We start from the raw sequence: 21,568 nt of genomic DNA, 5'->3' as shown, positions 1-21,568 counted from the left end.
GGCAGTGGCAGAAGGAGGCATGTTAGGAAGACATAATTGACAGGACTTACTTGGCAACGGATGGGGTGAGGAGGTGGTGGGGAGGCAGTAAGACAGTGAGAAGCTGAGCTGATGACGTGTAAAATGGCAGCCGGAGTGCCTGGGAGATGGGTCGTGCCCTCAACAGTATAAAGGAGGTTTAGAAGGGGAAAGGGGCTGGGAGAAAAGAGAATGAGTTGTTTTGGGCACACTGAGTTTAAGACATCTACGGGAAATTGAATTTGAGATGTCTGAGAGGAAGTTTGAGACTTGAGCCTAGAGATGAGGAGGACAGAGTTCCCAGCAAATCATAGTACTCTTATGGAGGAGGGCATGGACAAGAATCCCATGGGATGAGATGAATTGTGATCTGCCCCAACTGGAGGCACATCTCTTTGGATAAGATCAGTTTCACTGAAGCATCAACATTCATAGGTCAGGAAGCTGAGTCCGAGAAGGGATTTATTTCAAAGTTACGGCCACAAATGGAAAGAGGCAGGATTCTCAATTAGATCTCCCTCAGTCTCTCCATCTCAGGAAGGCTTGGCTAGATTGTAGTGTAGGGGTGGCAGGTACCAAGCCTGAGAAGGTAGGCTTTGACTGTCAAACGGATGAGTTTGGATTTGACTCTAGGGGTAACTGAGGCACAGAACTTTATTCAATAGGGGCTGGAATGGTCTGATCTGTGCATTAGGAATAGTACTTTGGCAGTTGGTGGGGAGGTGATGGATTGGAGAACTTACAGGCAAATAATGTAGTTAGAGGCAGGGTAGTCATGAGAGAAGGGGATGGATGAGAGCCAGAATGAACAAGATGCGACAACTGACTGGAGCTCGGAGGGCGAGGGAGAGGGAAGGGTTTGAGGCTAGAGTGCTGCTTGGCGTGTAAATTGGGAAGAGATGGGTTTGGGGGGAGGAGGACCCCGTTTTGAACAAGCTGAGTTCGAGATGCCTAGAGATAATTCAGTTTGAAATGTTTGGCAGGCAGTCGGTGACGTGAGACTGAAGCTCAGGAGATTGGGGATAGACATATCAATCTAGGAGTTATTTGAGTAAGGATAATTGAAACTTATTGAAGCTGATGAAATCACCGAGAGTAGAGAGAGGCCTGGAGACAGAGCCTTGGAATACGCTGGACGGTTATGGGGCAGCATAAACATGAGGCTCCAGCAAGAGCCTGAGAAGTTGGGAGGCTATCTATGAAGGGGAGATGGGGCAGGGAGAAGGAACAGGTAAAACGGAGAGCTACTCAAACTTGTATATTGCTCATTTTCCTAATTCTGACCAGTCTTTGAACTGAAAAGGAAAGGCTGATAGGAATTGATCCGTCCCTAAGTAGGGAGGGAGAAAGAGGGGACCTAACCGCTCTGAAGTACATCCCCAGGTACTGAAGGAACTGGCGGACATGATTGTGATGGAGGAGCTAACTGTGTGATTTTTGAAAGATTAGGGAAGATGGAAGAGGTACTAGAAGATAAGGGGGCAAGAGCTGGTACAGTGGATAGAGTCAGGAAGATCAGATACCTTCAAGACACGTCGGGCTATGTTCCCCTGAGCAAATCACTTAACCCCCATTTGCCTCAGTTCTTCATCTGCAAAATAAGGGCACGCTGGAGGAAATCACAAACCACTCTGGTATCCTTGACAAGAAAACTCCAGGTAAAGCTGGACATGACTGAACAACTACCTGGCTGGAAGGAACCAGGCATTTATTATCTCGATTTTGAAAATTGAGGGATGGGATAGAGAATAGAGCCTAAAAACTATGGACTAGTGAGCTTGACTTCAATTCCTGGCAAAAATCTTACGTGAAATATTAAAAGGGTGGTTAGTAAATATCTAGAAAAGGGGGGAGGAAGCCAGCATTTCATGTCAAATAGGTTGCACCAGTCTAACCTTAATTCCTTTTCGGGGACAGGGTTATTGGGGCTTAATAGATCATGGGAATGCAGTAACAGACAACAGATTACCTAGATTTTAGTAAGGCACTTAACAAAATCCCTTGCTATGCTGGAGGAAAAGATGGAGAGGAGCAGGTTGGGAATTTAGCTTAGTTGGATCTGGAACAGGTTGGATGGCCAGACCTGAAGGGTTAATGATTTAAAGTCAGCTTCGAAGGTCTGTAATAGAAACTCCCAAGGATTTTTTTTTTTAAACCTTTACCTTCTGTCTTAGAATCAATACTGTGTATTGGTTCCAAGGCAGAAGAGCGGTAAGGGCTAGGCAATGGGGGTCAAATGATTTGCTCAGGATCCCACAGCTGGGAAGTGTCTGAGGCCAGATTTGAACCCAGGACCTCCCATCTCTAGGCCAGGCTCTCCATCTATTGAGCCACTCAGCTGCCCTTCCCTCCCCCCATTTTTTAAAAATCAATTATTCAGGAGGTCATAAAAGACATGTATGTCCAATTTATAGATGATCTTGACAGACTAGAACATTTGGCTAGATATAATAGTATGTATGAAATTTAACGGGATAAAGGACTCACTGTACTTGTATTAAAAATAAAAACATCTTCACAAGTATAAAATGAGAGTAACATGACCAGAATGTTGCTCACATGGATTTTAGATTCAATGTGTCACAATGTAAGAAGGCAGGCAAAAAGCTAATGTGACCTTGGGCTTTATGGAAAACCAAAGAGCAGGAACTAGGTCAGGATGACCAGAGCCTTGCTTTAGGGTAAAAAAACCTACAGACGTCCCAAACGAGGAAGGATATTAAGGTGGAGGGCATCCAAGATGGTGAAGGACCTGAAGTTCAGACCACATGAAGAGTTGAAAGAATTGAGAATTTCTTTTTTAGGTTGGAGAAGATTCAAAGAGAAATGAGAAAAGCCTTCAAGATTAATCAGGTGTCAGAGGAATTTTAATTTGATCTGCTCCATCCTAGAGGGACGACCAAGACACAATAGGGAAAGTGGAGAATTCAGGATCAACAAAAGCAGTAATTAATTACCTAATAAGCAGAGATCACTCAAGAAATATTGAGTTCCTCCCTAGTACTGGACACTTCCATGCAAAAGCAAGGATGACTGCTTGTTGTCAAGGGGGATTCCCATTCAATTAGGGGCTGGCTTAAATGGAATAGAATCTGGGGGAAATAGAGTCAGTCTCTTGCTCTAGGTCTCATTTCTTATCTGTAAAATCATGAAGCTCAACTATATGCTATGATCTTGCCAGCCTATCTCCTGCCTCCAGGACCCCAGTCAAGCAAGCTTCTACTCCCTGCTTTGACTAAGGCCATTCATTGCTTAGGGACAATGACATCCACAGCACAAAGTCACACTTTGGGAGAGACTTTAACAAGTTGGAACTTATTCAGATGGGTATGATCACAACTGGAAGGTTTGAAATTGTTATGGGAAGTTTATTTGAAAGGATTTGGGAACGTGAGGTTAAAGAGGAGATCTGTCTCCACAATATTCGAGCTCATTTGGATAGATTTAGGAGGAAGAAAATAAGTATTTATTAAGCACCTACTAGGCGCCAGGCACTATATTAAGTGTTTTATGAATATTGTCTATTTGGGTTACTTAGTGTGGGACTGGAAGGGACCTCAGAGGCCATCTAGTTCAACTTCATTATTTTACATATAAGAAAAACAAATCACAAAAGGATTAACACGGGAAAATGTTTTATATCATTGTACCTATAAAACCTACATGAGGTTGCTTATTATCTCAGTGGGGCAGAGAGAGAATTCAAAACTCAAAATTCTTTTTTAAATGTTGGGAATGGTTTTTACATATAACTGGAAGAAAATTAAATTGTTAAAAAAAAAAAACAAGTCTTAGGGTAAATAAGTGTAGATGGTACAGTGGACTGAGCATTGGACTTGGGAATCAGGAAGATCCGAGTTCAAATCCTGCCGCACGAGACTTCCTAGCTATGAGACTTTGGGCAAGTCACTCACTATCTACCCAAGTTCCAATTGCAAAATGGGGATAATAGCAATGTACTTCATAGAATCATTGAGATAATTTACGAATGCTACTTTCAGTTTGTAAGCCATAAAATGCTACAGAAAATGGTGTTATTAAATACTGATGTAAGAGGATATTCCTGCTGAAATTTCTAGGCTTAGAAGACTGCCATTGCAAACTGCTGTGGTTTCATGGACTATTCATTCCCTCATTTATCATTCTAGTGATGAGCCAAAGGACTCAGACGGAGTCTGACTGATGGATGAGACACACAGACCAGAGACCCAACATCCACTGGGAATAAGAATCCCCTCAAGTAAGAAGGGAGCTCAGGGGTCCCCACTTGCACACAAATGTCCTCTATCATGTTGGATAAATGGTTATCTGCTAAAGACTCCAGTGAAGGGGAAGTCACTGGCTCTCAGGATAGCCCACCCCACTTTGGGGCAGTCTGAATGACATGTGAGGAAGTGTTTACCTGTCACTCTTCACCCGGGGCTCTCAGGGACTTCCACACCTCCCTTCTGGGAGACGTAGAGCAGGTCTAAGCCCTGTTCCATGTGGCAGCTCTTGAAGCATCCCAGATTGTCAGTGACTTTAGATGGGACACTCCTGAACTCTTCTTGATGTAGCCTAAACAGGACTGAGGACAGTGGGGTCATTTCCCATAGAATGGTTAGTGGGTCATTTAACTCTCTCCTCACTGCTAACAAAAATGACTAAGTTTGGGGACAGCTGGTAGCTCAGTGGATGGCGAGCCAGGCCTAGAGATGGGAGGTCCTGGGTTCAAATCTGACCTCAGATACTTCCCAGCTATGTGACTCTGGGCAAGTCACTTAACCCTCATTGCCTAGCCCTTACCACTCTTCTGCCTTGGAACCAATACACAGTAGTGATCCCAAGTCAGAAGGTAAAGGTTTAAAAAAAAAAAAAAATGAACATGTTGAAGGCTGATCATTCAACATGAGTTTGCCAACCAAAATCCTAGCTTGTCTTTGCCTTTCCAGGCTATTATATATAAGGGCAGCACTTTATAAACTTGAAAGGGCTATAGAAATGACTAATACTGTGAGCTAGCAAAATGACCTGAATTCCTGATCCTCTTGAACTCTGGCAGAGCAATTCTGGACAGTGAATTGGGAGCCAGGGAGGAGCGAGTTGGGGATGATAGGATGAAGGAAGGGCAGAATGCAAGGAAGAAAAATTGTGTGAATCTGTCCAAATTTGCCAAGGATTACCAATGGTTTATAAACAATGGGGTAGAAAACTTTGCATTTAGTTCAGTGAAATCAACTCATGAAAAGGCTATATGTTCATGAAGCCCAAATGTGAAAGTTTAGGAAATAGGAAGAAAGTGTCTACACATTGAGACTAAAAAGGAAAAAACACAACAGTTTTGGACCTTTTTTTGTTTTAAAAAACAAACCGAACAATAAAAAACCCAACCATATATATATATATGTGTGTGTGTATAGAAAGATGTTTCCTGAGACAAAGAACGAGAAGTCTCCAGGGCAAACAAAACAAAACAAAACAAAACAAGCTGGGCCTGGCAGGGACCTAGATAAACTACATCAGTATTAACCAGGGCTCCAAAAGGTCCACTCTACAGAACCTCTGACTCAGTCAAGCTGGGGATCCTGGAGTTGACTAGTGAGCATGGAGCCTCCCACCCTGCCTATTGTCTATTGCTTTTCCCCAGTATTTTAGAAGGAGGAGAACTCGTGGAGAACAAATGTAGGGAGAGGCATGTACAGTTACTTCATATGGAATGTTCCCCGTCCGCTACAGGGTAACAAGTACACTGACTTGGGGAGCAGGGGTGTTAGTGATGAGAGCTAGGGCCTTCACCTGAGAGAAGGAAAGAGAGAAGAGGAAGGAGAAAAAAAAAGCTCTTTGATCAAAATCCAGGACCTTGTGGACTAAAAACTGTAAATGGCCCGCGGCCAGGTGGTAACGTGTGCTAGCCGTGCCAGACGTGGCCCCAGGAGCCCCTGCTTGGGCCCCTCTCTCAGCCCTTCCCAACAGTCCTGAAGGGTCTGAGCAGACAGAGCCTGTGCCTCAGCTCTCACCACGAGTGCAGCTTCTATGGCTATTGACCAGCGTGCGCTCGCCTGCCTGGCCCAGCCGTCGCGCGAAGGCCGTGCGTTCAGTCTTGCCCCCCGAGGGGGAGGGTCCCAGCACGCGCGGGGTGAACCGTGTCCTGCCGCCAGAGCTCACAGACGTCAGCAGGCCCGGGGGCTGGCGGCAGTAGGAGTCACTTGGGTAGCTTGGTGATGATATGGCTGGAGAAATCAAAAAGGTCTTTGTTGATTTTCCGCAAGGTGTTCACTTCTTCCTCCAGCTCTGTCACTCGGATTTTCAGCTGTTCCTGGTCTCCCAGGGAGTTCTGGAGGAAGAGAAAAAGGTGAGAAAAGAGCCTCTAGGACAGTGATGGTGAAGCTCTTAGAGACCAAGTGCCCAAGCTGAACCCTCAAGCTGCATGTGAGCCCCCCACATTACCCCAGAAAGGGGAGAGAAGAAGCGTTCCCATTGGGTGGCTGGGCAGAGGGGCAGGTGATGTGATAAACGTCCTCCAGTGTGATGGGGTGGGGGAGGGAAGCAGCCCCCAGCACACGTGCCATGGGTTCCCCAACACAGCTCTAGGCTGCCTTGCTTGGGAAAGCTCAATCCCTAAGACAAAGCTTCCTGGGTTTTGCCAGGGGTAAGGGTTGCCAGGCCTGAAGACGGCCCCAGGACAAACTCTGGGTCTGCAGCACAAGGACTCACTCTGCTAAGCAAGGCTGAGCTGGGGGCCCGAATCCCCAGAAACAGCAGCTGCTGAGGTCTCTCTGCCTCCGGGGGAGGCGTGCTCACAAGGACCACCCCACAGGGCTCGGATGCGCTGAAGGAAACTAAATGGCTTTAGAGAACACTCCCATAGATGGCGCCACCTAACTTTGGGGCCTGGACGTAGCTGTTGCCTTTGTTGCCATACAGACCTGGCATAGACAAGAAATGGCCCAGACAAATAGCAGAAGTTCTAGAGAGGTTGATGTTGAGAGGACACAAGGAAAAGCTTGAGTTGTTCAATGATGAGCTAATAGGCTGGTGTTCACTATCCCGCCCTGGGCCCAAGTGGAGGGAGAAGGGATTCCCCCTCTGGGTGGGGCTTAGAGCTCTGAAGCACCCCAGCACTGAGCATCTAGGATGCCAGGAGCTCCCCGGGGATTCCTGCAGTGACCTGCACCTGCACAGCTCTCCCCAGCAGAGAATCGTGGCTCTGATACAGGGAGAGCTGGTGATGTCAGCTCCCTGGGATTAGGGTTCAAGCTCCATCACACAGAAGGCTGGGGAGGCTCAGGCACTCCAGACGGACGCTCACCTTATCCAATGTCGTACACATCACTGAATGCAGCTTTTCAGCTCTCTCCAAATAGCTTTTCTCAGATCCCTAGGAAAGATAAAAGGTTGGGGTTTTCTCTCCAATTCATTTATCTCCCCCCCTTAATTATTGCCATTTCACTATAATCAGGGGTCAACATCAACCCCACACTCCAGCCTAATGAGGAACAGTAAAAACTTACTGGGAAAAAAGTTTCCAAAGTTTTCAACCTTAGCTTTTCCTCTTCTCAGAAGTCAAGTTCTTTCTTCCACATGGGGAAATTTTAGAAAAGAGGGAGGGTTAGGAGTCAGGTCTCCTAGGGCCTACCCCTAGGCCTAGTCTGAGGCATCTGGATTCCTATGTCTTTGATCCTGTGTCCTCAGTTATAAACTTGACTTATGCAGGCTACACAAAAGAACATAAGACTCTAGGACTGTGATCTGACTTTACAAGTCACACAATGGCCAAGTCCAGTTCTTTTGAGGCTGTTTCCTCATCCCAAAGATGAGATTTGTTCCTTCCAACTCACACAGCCTCTCAAGGTCCTCTAAGCTCTGATATGTGTGTTCTAAGGGTCTTCCCAGTTTTGAGAGCCTGTCATTCTGTGTAAAAAAAGGGACTGGAGGAGGATTAGACAATGGCTCTGGTTCAAGAGACTTCAATAAGCTGCAGCTAAATCTTTTGAGATTCTTTAACATTATCCAGCTAGACAGAATGTGGCCTATGTGAGAAACAAGCTATATTCTACAATAGGGAAGGGGATTCCTAGGGCAGGAGATGCTGTGTGGAGGATGAGAGAGCACAAATCCCTCCAGGGAAGGCCTCTGCCACTACCCAAGCAGCCATCCTAGACAGTAGGTAATCCCAGGAAGAGATGGATGGGCCAGGCTCTTTGATGCCTGCAGGAAGAGATTTGTTTCTTGGCTCAGGGCTGTCTGAAAGTTCTGCCTTCATTAAGCTTGGGAAGGCCACTCTCTGCAGAGGCGTCCTCTAGGCAGAGTTAATCCATCAGTCCTGACAGCTCTGACGGCTCTCTGGAAAGCCAGGGAGCACCTGACAAGAATGGCAAACTGAGCACCTAGTGTCAGGGCTACCCTGTCAAGTTTGGAGCTAGAGAGGATCACAAAGGGACCCTGGGAGGAGTGGAGGCCCAGAAAGAAGGGACTTACCCAAAGTATTAGCAGGTTTCCTATGCTCTTTTTACTAGAGCAGGCTGAATGACAGACAGAATAGGGTCCAAGGCTTCTAACCCCTACAAGGCTTCGGTTCCCTTAACATGCTACGTGTTAGCAACCAAAGCCAGTCAGTCAGACAAGGGCTATTTCATTACTGCTCACTGCATGCCAGGCACTTTGCCAAGCACTGGGCAGATACAAAGAAAGGCACAAAACAGGGCTTCTCACCTCAAGGAGTTCACAATATTCAAAGAGTTACGTGTACACGCTCGATACATAAGGGGCAAACAGAGGGTCATCTCAGGAGGTCAGTGGCACTAAGGGAGGTGCACATGGTGGAATTTGAGGGAAGGCTCTGCCAGAGCAGTCTGGAGGGAGAACATTCCAGGTAAGGGGGCGGGGGTGGGGAGGAAAATATCAAAAGGCCCAGAGTGGGAAGATGGGGGATAAACAAGTGAGTAAAAGAAGGGAATCCAAGTGATGGCCTGTCACTAGCCCATGATAGCTAAGCCCCCTTCCCTTCTAAGCAACCATGGCCAGTCAATGACTGGTGACCTTTTAAAGAACAGATGATAGCCTGGTTATTAAAGAGCCCAAAGGCTAAAATCCACCTGTGTGTCTCTGGGCAAGTTGATTCTCTGCTTTTAGCTATACAGAATCATAAAGTTAGAAGGAACCCTAGAGACCATTAAGTTCAACCCTGTCATTTTAAAGATAAGGAAACTAGAGCAACTAGGTGGATCTGTGGATAGAGCTCCAGGTCTAGCAATAGGAAGTCCTGGATTCAAATCTGGCCTCAGATACTTCCTAGGTGAATGACCCTGGATAAGTCACTTAACCGCCACTACCTAGGCTTTATTGCTCTTTTGCCTTGGAACAGATACCTCGTACCAATTCTAAGATAGAAGGATAAGGGTTTAAAGAAAAAAGATTTACCATGATCTTATCGTACATATACACATATAAGCATGTGATGGGACAGACCCCAGCATTGCCTAATCAAGGCTGGTCCTTCTCTAGGATGCCACACTTCTTCCCAAATGACATTTATTTAGCACTTTAAAGTGTGTAAATTTGCAAAGCACCTTAATTCTATTCTCACTTGAGCCAACAACCTCTGTACCCTGTGCTTGGTGCCATGGCCACAAGCATCACAGGTGGGGTCTGGTCCCAGGTCTTCCTGACTCTAGGTCTAAATTCCCCAATTTTTCCACAAAGCTTCTCTCAGGACAGAGAGTGGGGAGGAAGAAGAGCCCAGAGTTTCAAGCCTGGGATATGGATAAAACAACCCTGACAAGGATGCCTTCACAATCAGAGTCAGAGACTCCTGCAGGGAGAGTGTGTCTGGGGTAGACTAGGTGGCAGGTTGGTCACTCGCTGACTCCCCTCCCCCCAGGCAGCAGGCCCCTCACAGGCCAAGTTGAGGAGTGGCCTCTGGCCTGCTACAGGTCCATAGCAGCACCAACTGGCAATGATTCCACTTTCCAAGTCCCCTGGACAAGCTGGGCAAGGTCACTGAGCCAGGAGCAGAAGAGCCAGCAGAGTGGCGACTCAATGATCCCAGAGACCCCACCTCTGCACTGGTCAGGAGAGACCACAGGGCCAATGCCTGTCTCCTCCGCAGCTAGAACACCCAATCACAAGTAAAATACATCTTCCTTAGAAATAATCAGTTAATTTTAAAACTTTTAAAAAATTCTGTGAAAAGCTTTGAGGCTGTCCCTAGATAGCTAGGAGAGAATACGGAAGAGCTACACAGAAGAGAAAGCAACTTGGGTTACAGGGTAGCTCTAAAGAGCCCTATCAGATGAACCCAACTACCCTGTGGGGCTGGGTTGGGGGCTGAGTGTGGGTGAGGCCTCTGGAGCTGGGCACCCTTCTACCACCAATTCCCTCAGGAATCTGTGTGACACAGTAGAGATGAGAGGCAGAAGACCTAGATGCTAGTCTCAGCTGTGCCACTGGCTGGCTATGTGACCTGGGGGAGGCTTTCCTTTGAGCCTTGGTCTGCTCATCTGTAAAATGGGGACAATATCATTTGCCCCACTGACCTTACAAGATTATGTGTAGAAGTCCTGTTAACTATGAAAGGTAAAGTACTCCAAAGAGGGTCTTTGGGGCCAGATGTTAAATCGCAAGTCTTCCCTAGGATTAAGGGAGAATGGAGACGAACAACCGAGGTCTCTGAGCCCCAGAGACAAAGTTACACTGACTTTGGCTCTATCTGCAAAGAAGTCCTGCCTCCCAAGAAAGAAACATTTCCTCTCCAACAGGGGACAAGGTTTAGCATGGGAAAAGACTTCAGGAAGAAGTGCCTTTTACCACTGGAGGGGTGAACCCCATGTGGCTGCCACTGCACACCCTTCACCAACTCCTCCTCCTGGGCTTGCCTGCAGCATGGAGGGGATCCTGGGTTCTCTAAGGCAATGCCTAAGTTTGGGCAGGCTCTAGGGTCCCAGGTAAGGCCAGGGCTGGGCAGCACGTGTGCTGTCAGAGGCCAGCCCACCAGAGAGAGGAAGTGGTTTCTTCCCCCAGCCATACAGCAATTCACAAAACCAGCCCGAATTTTAAAAGGAGTGTGCCCTCGCTGAAGGGAAAGAGGGAAGCAGGGATCTAAACTTCTTACCAGACTGGGGACCCTGGGCAATCATCTCTCTTTCAGAGCCTCTGTGATCAGATGGTCCGAGGACCCCGTCAACTCTAAAACTATGATCCCATGATCATAGGCCTGGCGCCCTTGGTTTCTGCTTCCCTACCTAAACAACAAAGGGGCTGGACAAGGTCACCCCTAAGGTCCCTTCTAATGCCATGTAAATCTGTGAAGGGAGTTCCTACTAAGGGAATTCCCTTCATGAGGGTGGGTCATAACTGGCCAATTACTATTACAGGTCACTACTAGGGAACTACAGGAGACACACAGGAATTAGGGTTTGTTTGAAGCAAGACTCACCCTGGGTCTTCCTGACCCCCAGCCTAGCACTTTATGCACTGTTCCAGTGTCTATACGTCACCCCCACAGGGTATTCTAAATCTGCCCGGAGCTTCCAAAGAGCATTTCCCTGGCCACAAGGCTGAATTCTGCCAGGGGCCCAGGAAGCAGGGTGGGATAAATACGAAATGTCACCAGAACTGACTGCTATCGGTCAGGCCTCGCTCTATAAATGGGCAAGGGTCAACACAAAGTTTTCAAATATAAAGAACAAGGGGGTCAGGCAGAGACCAGGGAGAATATGGGAGGGACATTTTTATGGGGCAGTTTAGTGGCTGGCCCCAGGATGATAAAAGAGCAGCAGTGCTTAGCCCTGAAAGTAGAAGAAAGGAAGGTCTTTGTGGATTCCCAAGAGATGCTCACGGTCCTGTGCTGCTAGTCATTTTTGGTAATGACCTGGAGCAAGGTGTAGGTGGCACACTTATTAAATTTACAAATGTGCTATATTTAGCTAACAGAGTCAAAATTCCAAAAGACCTTGACAAGGATAGGCTGAATCTCTAAGACTGTAAATGTAAAGTCCTCCTCCTAGATGGAATAAAGCAACTAGTTACCAAAATGGGAGAGGCCAGATAACAACGATTATGAAAAAGAGCAAGGGGTCTTAGTGGAGTACAAGTTCGGTATGTCAGAGTGTAGCATGATAGTCAAAAAAAGCTAAACAAAAAAAAAGCTCATGTGAAAACTAAAGCTAAACAAGATCTTAGACATCATTAATATCCTATCTGAAGCAATGGGCTTTGGGTTTTAGGAAGGCCAGTGACAAGCTAGTCATAAAGGGGGACCAGGCCAGTGAGGGGACCACACTATACAAGAAGTAGTTGAAAGAAGGAAGGATATTTACCCTGAAGTGAAGAATGAGGAAGGACACTGGCACAGTCTTCAAGTACTTAAAGACCCATCCAATGGAAGAGAGATTAGGTTTGGGGGCCACAGGGCCCAACCAAGAATCTCAGGAAGAAGTTAGAGGAAAGCAGACTGTTGCTCAGCCTAGAAGCTGGAGGTCACTTGTTGGGGAGCAATCAACCAATGAGCATTTACTAAACACCTACTATGTGCCAAGGCATGGGAGAGGGGATTCCTATTCTGACAGGGGTCAGACTAGATGCTCTGAGGTCCTTTTAGGGTTTAAGGTTTTGTGGAAAGCTTTTTGTCACAGAAGCCAAATAAAATCTTGGGAGGAGATTCCTGTAGCCTGTAACAGAATACCTGTGCCATCTGCAAGCCTGTCAATACTCCACCCCCCCCCCCCAATTCCTTGCTTTGTCTAAGGTACTAAGGAGAACAAGAACAAGTTTTCAGGTCAAATAGAGACTGAGGTGTCAGCACTGGTAGGAAGCACCCAAGGGGCCACCATATCCTGAAAGGCCCTGGCTGCTGGCTGATAAAGAAGATTTGACTCTCTTTGATGTAGTCCTTCAAGGCTTCTAAGGCACTTTTTTACTACCACCACCATCATCACCACTATTGTCCCCATTTTTCAAAGACAAGAACAGACAACATGACTTTCCCTGGTCATAGAAAACCCCAGGCAGGCCAGCTTCCCTCCCCAGGCCCCCATCCTGTCAGACACACACATACCTGCCGGTGCAACCCTAGGCGCAGCATCACAGCCTCAGTCCCTGATCCTTCACTGCTCTCAGTTCCGAGAAGGTTCTTGCTGAACTTGGGCAGGGGCAGGGCTGGCTTGCAGTCTGGGTTGAACATGCTGGCTGGGGCTAACACGATGAAGGCATTGGTGACAGGACCTACAAAAGGGAATGGGGACACCTTCTCAGATACATGCTCCCAAACGCTGAATTTAGACTCAGGAGCCAAGAGGGAAAACTCCAGCTGTTTTAAGCACAGTGTGTGTGTGGGAGAAGCAGTTAACTCCTTAATTTCACCCATAGCCACCTGTGCCATACCATGACCTAGAGCAGCACTGATGAAGATTTTCAAGTTTGTGTGCCCAGAGGGCAACTTCAAGCTGTCTGTGAGCCCCTGGCATCATCCAAGAGGGCAGAGGAAAGAAGTGCTCCCTTTGGGTGGCTGGCTGGAGGAGCGGGGTATGCAAAAAATGTCCTCAGGCACTGGGAAGAGGGGGAACGGAGCAGCAACCCAATGCCAAGGCTGGCATGCATGCCAATATTTTGCCAACGCTGACCTAGGGCTACTCTTTCCTCTCCCCTGGACCAAGAAAGAAATGAAGGATCCCTGGGGAACGGTATCCCACAGCACCCACCTAGCAAACTTTTTTCTTTTTTGGGGTGGGGTGGGGGTGTATACGGCAGCAACAGGGACAATGAAAAGAATGGGTCTCCCTCTCTTGCCCAGGCTGGAAATGCAGTGACTTCTCATGGGCCTGGCTCCTCTGGCTCATCACTAGGCTGCCATCTTAGCAATCTCAAGGGAAGTTACAGGCTCAGAAAACGTCAGAACTCCAAGAGGCCTTAGAAACCACCTAGCTTGGTCTCATTAGTTTAAAAATGAGGACACTAGGTCCTAGAGAAACCAAATGTCCATTGTCATACAGAGCTAGATTCAGAGGAAGTTTTGCTGTGAAAAGAAAAGGAAAAAACCTAGTGAGTAGAGAAGCCAAAGGGAGAAAACTGGCTTCAGGACTCTTATTCTAAAACTGGAGAACAGCAGGTTGGAGCAGGGAAGGAATCCCATGCTCTAGAGCAGGGCTTTTACAGGAGGGTGGCAAGCAGGTTGGTGAGGCCTAGGGAATTTCTTTTCAGAATCAATTTTTAAATGCACAAAATAAAAAGCGGAGAATTAACAAAGGAAGCCAAATCTACCAAAATATTTATCAGCCAATTCCTAGACTCCTGAAAACTCTCCAGTTAGGGACATCTGTAAGTCCACAGGACATTCTGGGTGGAGCTTCATGAGCCATCTCTTTCAAGGTACCTGAGCCCCAAATTCCCATGGCACCATGGGCTTCACCTTTGCTCAACCAAGGATGCCCAGCCAGCTTTGGCAGCTTCTCTCTGAAGCTGAAAGGGCTTCCTACCCTGGCCCAACGACAGAAGACAGTTTGTCCACTGCTGGAGGGGCAGTCTGGATATATCTCAAGAAGCTCTCCCCCAACCACAGCTGGAGGACTGGGGCCTCAGGGACTCTAAAACTATCATCAATCTTGAGACTTGGGGATCCTAATCTGAGCTCTATGAACTTCTTTTAAGAAAAAAATACATATATATGTGTGCATATATATAAATAAAATAAGTAATTAAGAGCAAATATATTATGACAACTGGAGTTCCATAAATTGTTTCTCCCGTAATTCTCTGTACTTTATTTTTTTGGACTTACAAATGTGATTCTGAGAAGAGTCCACCCCCTGCCAGCCCCGTCGGATACTAATGAAACCAAGGGTCTCTGAGGCAGTGGAGGAAAGTGAGTTTTAATGGCTTCTGCCTGTCTGTCCATGAGGACTATGAGTCCTCTCCTGTGCCTGGTGTAGTCATCCCAGGGAGCAGTACTTCCTAGCTCCCTACTGGCAGGGAAGGATGGACTGAATCATCTCTGAGGTCTTTTCTTACTCTAAAGCTCTCTGACTACAGGATATCACTTCCTGTAGCAAAGTTTCTCTCCCTTTTGGCCTCCAGAAGAGCAGCCAAGGAAGACAAGGCCGGAGGGTCATACATACCAGGGGCTTAATGTCCCTCTCATAAGATGTCTCCTCAGAAGATCAAGAGGGCTGGAGAAACTATAGAGTGAAACCTTCCCATTTCAATTGGCCAGAGTGGCAAAAGGGAAGGGTGGGTTAAAGACAATGCAAGGGATGGGGTGACAGAAGGGAAGAGGAACCAGCTTCCCTAGGACAAATATCCCTGGAGTTTCAGGCTCCAGAAGAATTATGCACCCTACAAGCAGGACTGCTGCCACGCCTGGGTGCTGAGGAAGGAGAAAACAAGATTCCCATTCTTTTCTTTATGTGCTACTATTGAGGATTTATTATCACAGCCCCTACTCATCCTTTCCTTTGGAGTTCACTCACAGGTCATGCACCATTTAAAAAAGGCAATTAGCAAAGACTCTTTGGGGTCTTAGGAGAGGAAATGAGCCTAATAAATCCCATAAATGGCTCCCATAGGCAACCGGAAGGTAATTAGTCTATGTTGACTCTGGGGTGGGTGGGAGACCCTGTGTTAGGGAACCTGGAGGCAATCTGTGACCTCAAGTAGGGTAGAATAAACCTGGGATCAGGGGTCTCTGAACACCCCTTCCAGTTTTAAATCCTCTATTCTGGCAACTGTATGAATGCTTACTGGGTGCCAAGAAGCAACTAACTTAAGGGATATGGGCAAATTAAAGTTATGTCTCTGAACTCCAGTCCTACTCAAAGCCACTGAGGATTGGGAGGAGGAAAAGAATTATCTGTAACGGGTGTCACGTACATTGCAGGTATCCTGGATGACTTTGCTCTGTCCTGCCTTAAGTACTAAACTTCCATTTCCTCTCCTGTCCAGGAGCTTAGATGAGTTATCTGACATCCTGCTTGAGCTTAATAAATGTCTCCTGAATTGTTCAAGGCAGTCTAGTCAGTGGGGAGGCTGAGCCAGACAGCAGCCAGGCCCAGAGAAGAATGACGGACCAAACACCCTCACCACCTCCCAGGGCATGACAGACTCGGTCCACCTTTCTCCTTCAAATCATTCCTGCAGATCGATGGGAACAAGAGAGCCGAGGCAGCCTGTCCCCTTCTCTGAGCTTTCTGTGGTTGGTCTAAAAGGCAGGCTAAGACTTCTTAAATGGATTCATGAAGGATTCTTTGCCTAAAAAGGGGCATGAAGAGGTGTTAGGATTGAGCTGCTGGAAAAGACTTGCTCTGCTAAAGGGCACTGAAGACCCCCTATTAATTTCACTCCTTCCATTACCCTACACCAAGAGAATGCTTCATGGAGAAATGAGGGCTCAGAAAAGTCTTCTAACAAGGTAGCTTCTTGGAGCAAAGGCAGGTCCACTCCTGGCAGGGCCAGGACTAATGCAAAAAGCACAGACAGTCTCCAGTCCCCAAAGAGAATTGCAACATGCTGGCTACATAAATCCAAGGGAATCTGGAAGAAACAACAGGAAGGCTGAACTTATTGATGATGTGGCAGCTGCATGAATCTCAGAGGGAACAAAAGAAAGGAATCTAAAGACTTGTCTAATGGAGGAAGGAAAAGGAGCTACTGGCAGGTGAGGTTACAGGCTCCTTGGGAGTAGGGGTTCTCTCTCCCTTCCACAATTCAAGCAGGTTCCATATCTGAGATTGGATAGTTTTGGACTACACCACTTCTCTCCTGTGCTCAATGGGAACAGGAGCAGCACATGCTCCCTGCAAAAACAGAGTAAGATGCACAACTTCCTCAAATTGGGTCCTATTGGTCAGCTCTCATTTTCCAGGGCCTTAGAGTGCTTAATTCTTTCTTTATAAAACAAAAGAAATGCTCTTTCACTGATATCCTTTGTTTTTGAATCACCTTCTTTTCCAAACATCACCTGTCCTCATCCAACAAGCCATTTCTTAAAACAAAAACAAGTAAACAGTTTGGCAAGACTAACCACCATATCAACTGAGTAGGGCAAAACAATGTTCAAGACACCCAGTCTTCCACTCCTTTCTCCAAGGGAGAAAGGTGCATTTTTTCACCTGTTCTTTGAAGTCAAATGTCTGCTTCTTTCAAATGGCACAAGAAAATTCTCAAAGAAAAATATAAATTTTTTAAAAATGGCCATGAAGTGGTTTGGGGTTGAGCTTTTGTTTTCTTGGAGGGAAGGAAGGATGAAAAGATACACTACCTCTGGGTAGCATTAGGAATCATAAAACAGAAAAAATATATAATAACAAAAGGATGTTGAGGTGTCTAGGCAACAATTAAAAAAAGTCTAGTCCTATGGCAACAATTAATGTTGGAGGAGTTGCAGAAGGATAGGCACACTAATATATTGTTGGTGGAGTAATGAAATGGTACAACCATCTTGGAAAGTAATACAGAATTATGCAAATAAAAGGACTAAAATTTCCAAAACTCTTTGAACCACAGAGTCCATTACTGGGCTTATACCCCCAAGGAAGCCACAGATAAGAAAGTCCCCATATACACCCAAATATTAATAGAAGCACTTTTTGTGAGAACAAAATGTTGCTCATAGATTGAGGAATGTCTAAATAAAGTATGATATGACTGTTCTGTAAGAAATAATGTATGTTATGAATACAGAGAAGGGAAAGATTAATATGAACTCAACAGAGTCAAGATAACAATAAACACAGCAACAATACCACACACAAAATCAAGTCACAAAATTACAAAGATCAAGCAAGACTTGAATGAAGAGAAATGAGAAGACATCCCCAAGGTGGGAGGCCACAGAGGTTACACGTTGCCCATGTTTTGGGACCTTTCCAATGCATCAATCAGTTGTCCTGGTGGGGAGGGTTTCTTGGGATAACTGATGACAAACAAAAAATGTTCTTAAAAACTTTAATGTCTGGTCCTCTTTTCTTGGCCAGGGGCTCAAGACTCTACCAGTTTCATAAGCAGAGACAGAAACATTTGAGAATACTGAGCAGCTCAGCTTCTTAGGTCACAAAGAACCTGGCTCCCCATCTCAACACCTTAGGTGAAGAACGAGCTCAAGCTGCCTTCTTCCTCTCCTGTCCATGTCCCTAAAAGATGGGCAGTGTGTCAATGCCCATGGGCACTACAGCATTCTCAGGCCTTTGGTTTAAGGACCCCTTCCTACCTTTGTGGCTCACAGTCCGAAGGCACTGCTTGCTCTGGATATCCCACAACCTCACCGTTTCATCATGGGAGCCTGACAGTAACAGGCTGCCATCTGCTGACACCGAGAGACAAGTCACCTGGTTCCTAGGGACAGAGGGACAGAGAAGAGTATCTGAATTCTGAGGAAACAGAATGAATGACAGTCTAGGCAACATGACTTTATTCATGAGCACAGAGAAGCCCACTTCCCCTGTGTCGGCCCCCTCACCGGTGTCCTTTGAATAGCTTGCCATTCTCCTGTTCAGTGCGGAAAGTCTTCTCTCTCTGCCCAGGCTACAAGGGTCAAGCAAGAAGGAAAGAGAATAGGATGAGGTAAAGGAGGGGCCAAGATCACAGTAGATGCGCAGATAATGGGCATTTAGAGAGCTCCTTAGAGCTTGCAAAGCGTACTCCATCCACGGTCAGTCCTTCTGAGCCTCACGACAGCCCTAGGACACAGGTGCTGAAGGTATCGTTATTATCCCCATTGAACATATATGTAAAATGAAGCTAGAGATATTATATGACTTCCTGATGCCCACACAGCTAAAAGTCAGGGTCAGATTTTGAACTCAGGTCTTCTTGACTCTAAGCCCAGCATGCTTCGCCCTGCCTAATATACCAGGAAAAATGGGCACTTGGGAAGTTCCAAATTGCAGCTACTTGGGCCCTGGTCAGGAGGGAAAGTGGGTCAGTGAAAGACTTCATGTTCTTGACTTGGCTGCATGCCAAGTAGGGGGATGTAAATGTAGTCAGAAAAAAAATCCCTGGGGAAATCAGCCCATAACCTCAGGTAAATCTTAAGCCCACACAGTCCAAAGATCAGGAAGGAATGAAGGACTGCTGGCTTCTCTTTCAGTGACCAACCCCCAGCTTTCCCCCAATACTCACCCAAGAGAAAAGGTCAACCTGGAACACAGAGCCATCAGTGCCCCCACAGAAGAGGTGGTACTCAGCCAAATCCATCGTCACAGACATGATGGCCATATCGAAAAGAACAGAGAGAAGCAGCTCCCCAGAAGAGATCTCCCACAGCTAGGGGAGGAGAACAATCAGGTTACACCAAGAACACAAGGAGGACCAGACTATGGAGGAGCGTACCTGGTCTGAAGCAGAATCTAAGGCATCTGGGGTCCTAACACCTAGAAGCAGAAGGAGCCTTGGACATCATCCAATCACCTCCTCAATTTATGGGTGGGGAGGGACTTGTCCAATGTCACCCAGGTGGTAAAGTGGCAAAATCAGGAAATCAAACCCCGTTCTTACTCAAGCAACAAAGGCACCCACCAGACACTGAGAGCAGAGACAATTTTCTAGTTCTAGTTCCTCTCTTCAGCTTTGCAGGCTTTCACTTCCCATTCCATGGCTACAAATGACAGGCAAGCAAAGCCTCCTGTGAAGCTCTGAGGAGGGGGATGGGGGAAGGAGGACTGAAATGCCAATATGTCTGTTGCTCTAGGGATTTTCATAGCTCAAGCAGTATTTCTTTCCTAAATAATACATTATTTGGATTATGAGAGCCTGGTTAAATTTCTGGGCCTCAGTTTATTCATCTGTAAATTGGCAAAATGACAGGTTTGGACAAGAGAATCATTCAGATGCTTCCTATTTCTGAATCCATGACACTAAGAATATCCACCCTACATAAAACAAAACAAAACATTGCTGATGATGCAAGAGATCTAGGTTGAGAGGGAGCAGAGAAGATTAATAACAACCAACCAGTGAAAGTGGAGTGGGTAGGGAATTAGGGAATCATGCCCCCTTGCATCTGCCTAAATGTATATTAGGCCGAGTCACCCAAGGCCCATTCCTCTGAAATGGTCTGATTCCCCCTTTCCTCTAACACCTTTAAGTAATTTGCTAAGCTCTGCCCAGGCTGTCTAGATTCTCCCAGTGGATTTATCAGAAAACAGAAAGCTCATTTCAGCCAGGGAAGCAAACATTTTACCCCTAGTGACTTTCAAGTTTTTCCCTATCACCTTGTACAAACTAATGGTGGGTACATGCCCCTCAAATCTCCTGGAAATTGTTCTGGAAAGGGGGCCAGATCATGTCTGTTAGATGAATGGGAATTACCAAGCAGGCAGAAGTCCAGCTGTGTTAATCATACAACTTCTCTCTAAACAAGGAGAAGCTATAAACCTACAAGGGGGATTAGAAACTATCTGAACACCTCAGAGCTCTTAAGAGACAGGAAAAATAAAAGCTGGCTGGTATTGGCAAGACTCCATCACTTAAAACACAAAAGCCCAAACCTGAATTGACTGCAAAAGACATGTGTTGGGCCTGGGCCCAAGAAGACATTAAACTCTTCAGAGACTTCAGCCTGACCACATTATGGTCACTGACAGGTCAGTCAGGGTTCTGAAAGAACAAGGATCTAGAAAGCAGAAGCAGGCCAGGTCTTTCTCACCTTCACTGTCTGGTCCAAGGAGGCAGTAGCGGCTCGGGCCAAAGGCCCCCCAAAACCACAGTGCAGGTCTGTGATGGGAAGTGTATGTTGAGACCACACATGTCGGGGATCAGGAACTTTGGACTGTTCTACTTGCAACACACTGGGGGGATGAAGAGAAAAAGAGAGAGGCAGTAAAACCTGAGGAATAAACTCCCACATGGCTAAGGAAGGTCCCATGGATGCCCAAGACAATAGAGATAGAGGGCCAGGGCCTCATTACCTATGGAGGCTCCACACCAAGGCCAGGCAGTCTTTGCCACCTGAGAGGAAATGGCTGCTATCATCAGTAAAGGCCAGACAGGAAAGGTCTTGGTAGTGTCGGTTCAAGATGGCCAGAAGGTTCCCTGTAGATACCTGAGAAGAAAGAAATTCTGGGTCAATAGTGTAAGACTAAAATTGAATGAATACTCCATATATTTAAATCTATAGGATTTAATAACAACAAAATGAGAAAGGGTTCCTTCAGCCAAGTGAGCAAAGAGCAAGAGGCCCAGCAACCTACCATGCTTAAGCTGAAGCCAAAGCCCCAAAAGGTCCCCTCATCAAGGGTTTCAGCAAATTTATAAACCAAACCCATGCCAGTATGTAACACCGGGACACAAGACAAGGGAACCCTGGAAAAAGTACCAGGAAGAGTAAAGAATGCTGGGAAACGAAGTCCCCAGGGTACAAATTTTTAAACCACACAATAGACAGGAGTGTAATGTGCCAGACAGCATAGTCACTGGATAGTCAGGGCAGAGAAGACAGAGCCAGGAGAGCTGGATCACCACCCCCAATGTTCCTACTTCTGTGGCTGGTGATAAGTCGCTTTATTAATGCTGTTTCCCTCTCCGTAAGTGGGGATGATTATTCTAGCACTCTTTCTCCTGGGGTTCTTGTGAAGAAGGCACATGA

The 21,568-nt window shown here is 46.4% G+C and overlaps 1 protein-coding gene across 1 annotated transcript in view; it reads right to left on the bottom strand.

Annotated features, from left to right (window-relative positions):
- Nucleotides 1-5,058: 5,058 nt before the first annotated feature.
- The window catches only part of WDR18 (WD repeat domain 18), a 30,630-nt gene continuing 14,120 nt past the window's right edge, over nt 5,059-21,568 (bottom strand). The window contains exons 3-10 of the mRNA XM_044658592.1: nt 20,892-21,025; nt 20,630-20,771; nt 19,105-19,248; nt 18,443-18,507; nt 18,194-18,318; nt 13,052-13,218; nt 7,307-7,375; nt 5,059-6,331 (exon numbers count right to left, since the gene is read on the bottom strand). Coding sequence (XP_044514527.1) covers nt 6,200-6,331; nt 7,307-7,375; nt 13,052-13,218; nt 18,194-18,318; nt 18,443-18,507; nt 19,105-19,248; nt 20,630-20,771; nt 20,892-21,025 — 978 coding nt within the window. The 3' untranslated portion in view covers nt 5,059-6,199. The remainder of the gene's footprint in view (nt 6,332-7,306; nt 7,376-13,051; nt 13,219-18,193; nt 18,319-18,442; nt 18,508-19,104; nt 19,249-20,629; nt 20,772-20,891; nt 21,026-21,568) is intronic.

This window comes from Gracilinanus agilis, chromosome 1 (assembly GCF_016433145.1).
Source record: "Gracilinanus agilis isolate LMUSP501 chromosome 1, AgileGrace, whole genome shotgun sequence".
In the NCBI taxonomy this organism is placed as follows: domain Eukaryota; kingdom Metazoa; phylum Chordata; class Mammalia; order Didelphimorphia; family Didelphidae; genus Gracilinanus; species Gracilinanus agilis.
Note: the sequence above shows the minus strand (reverse complement) of the source record. Positions and strands in the feature narration are given on the sequence as shown.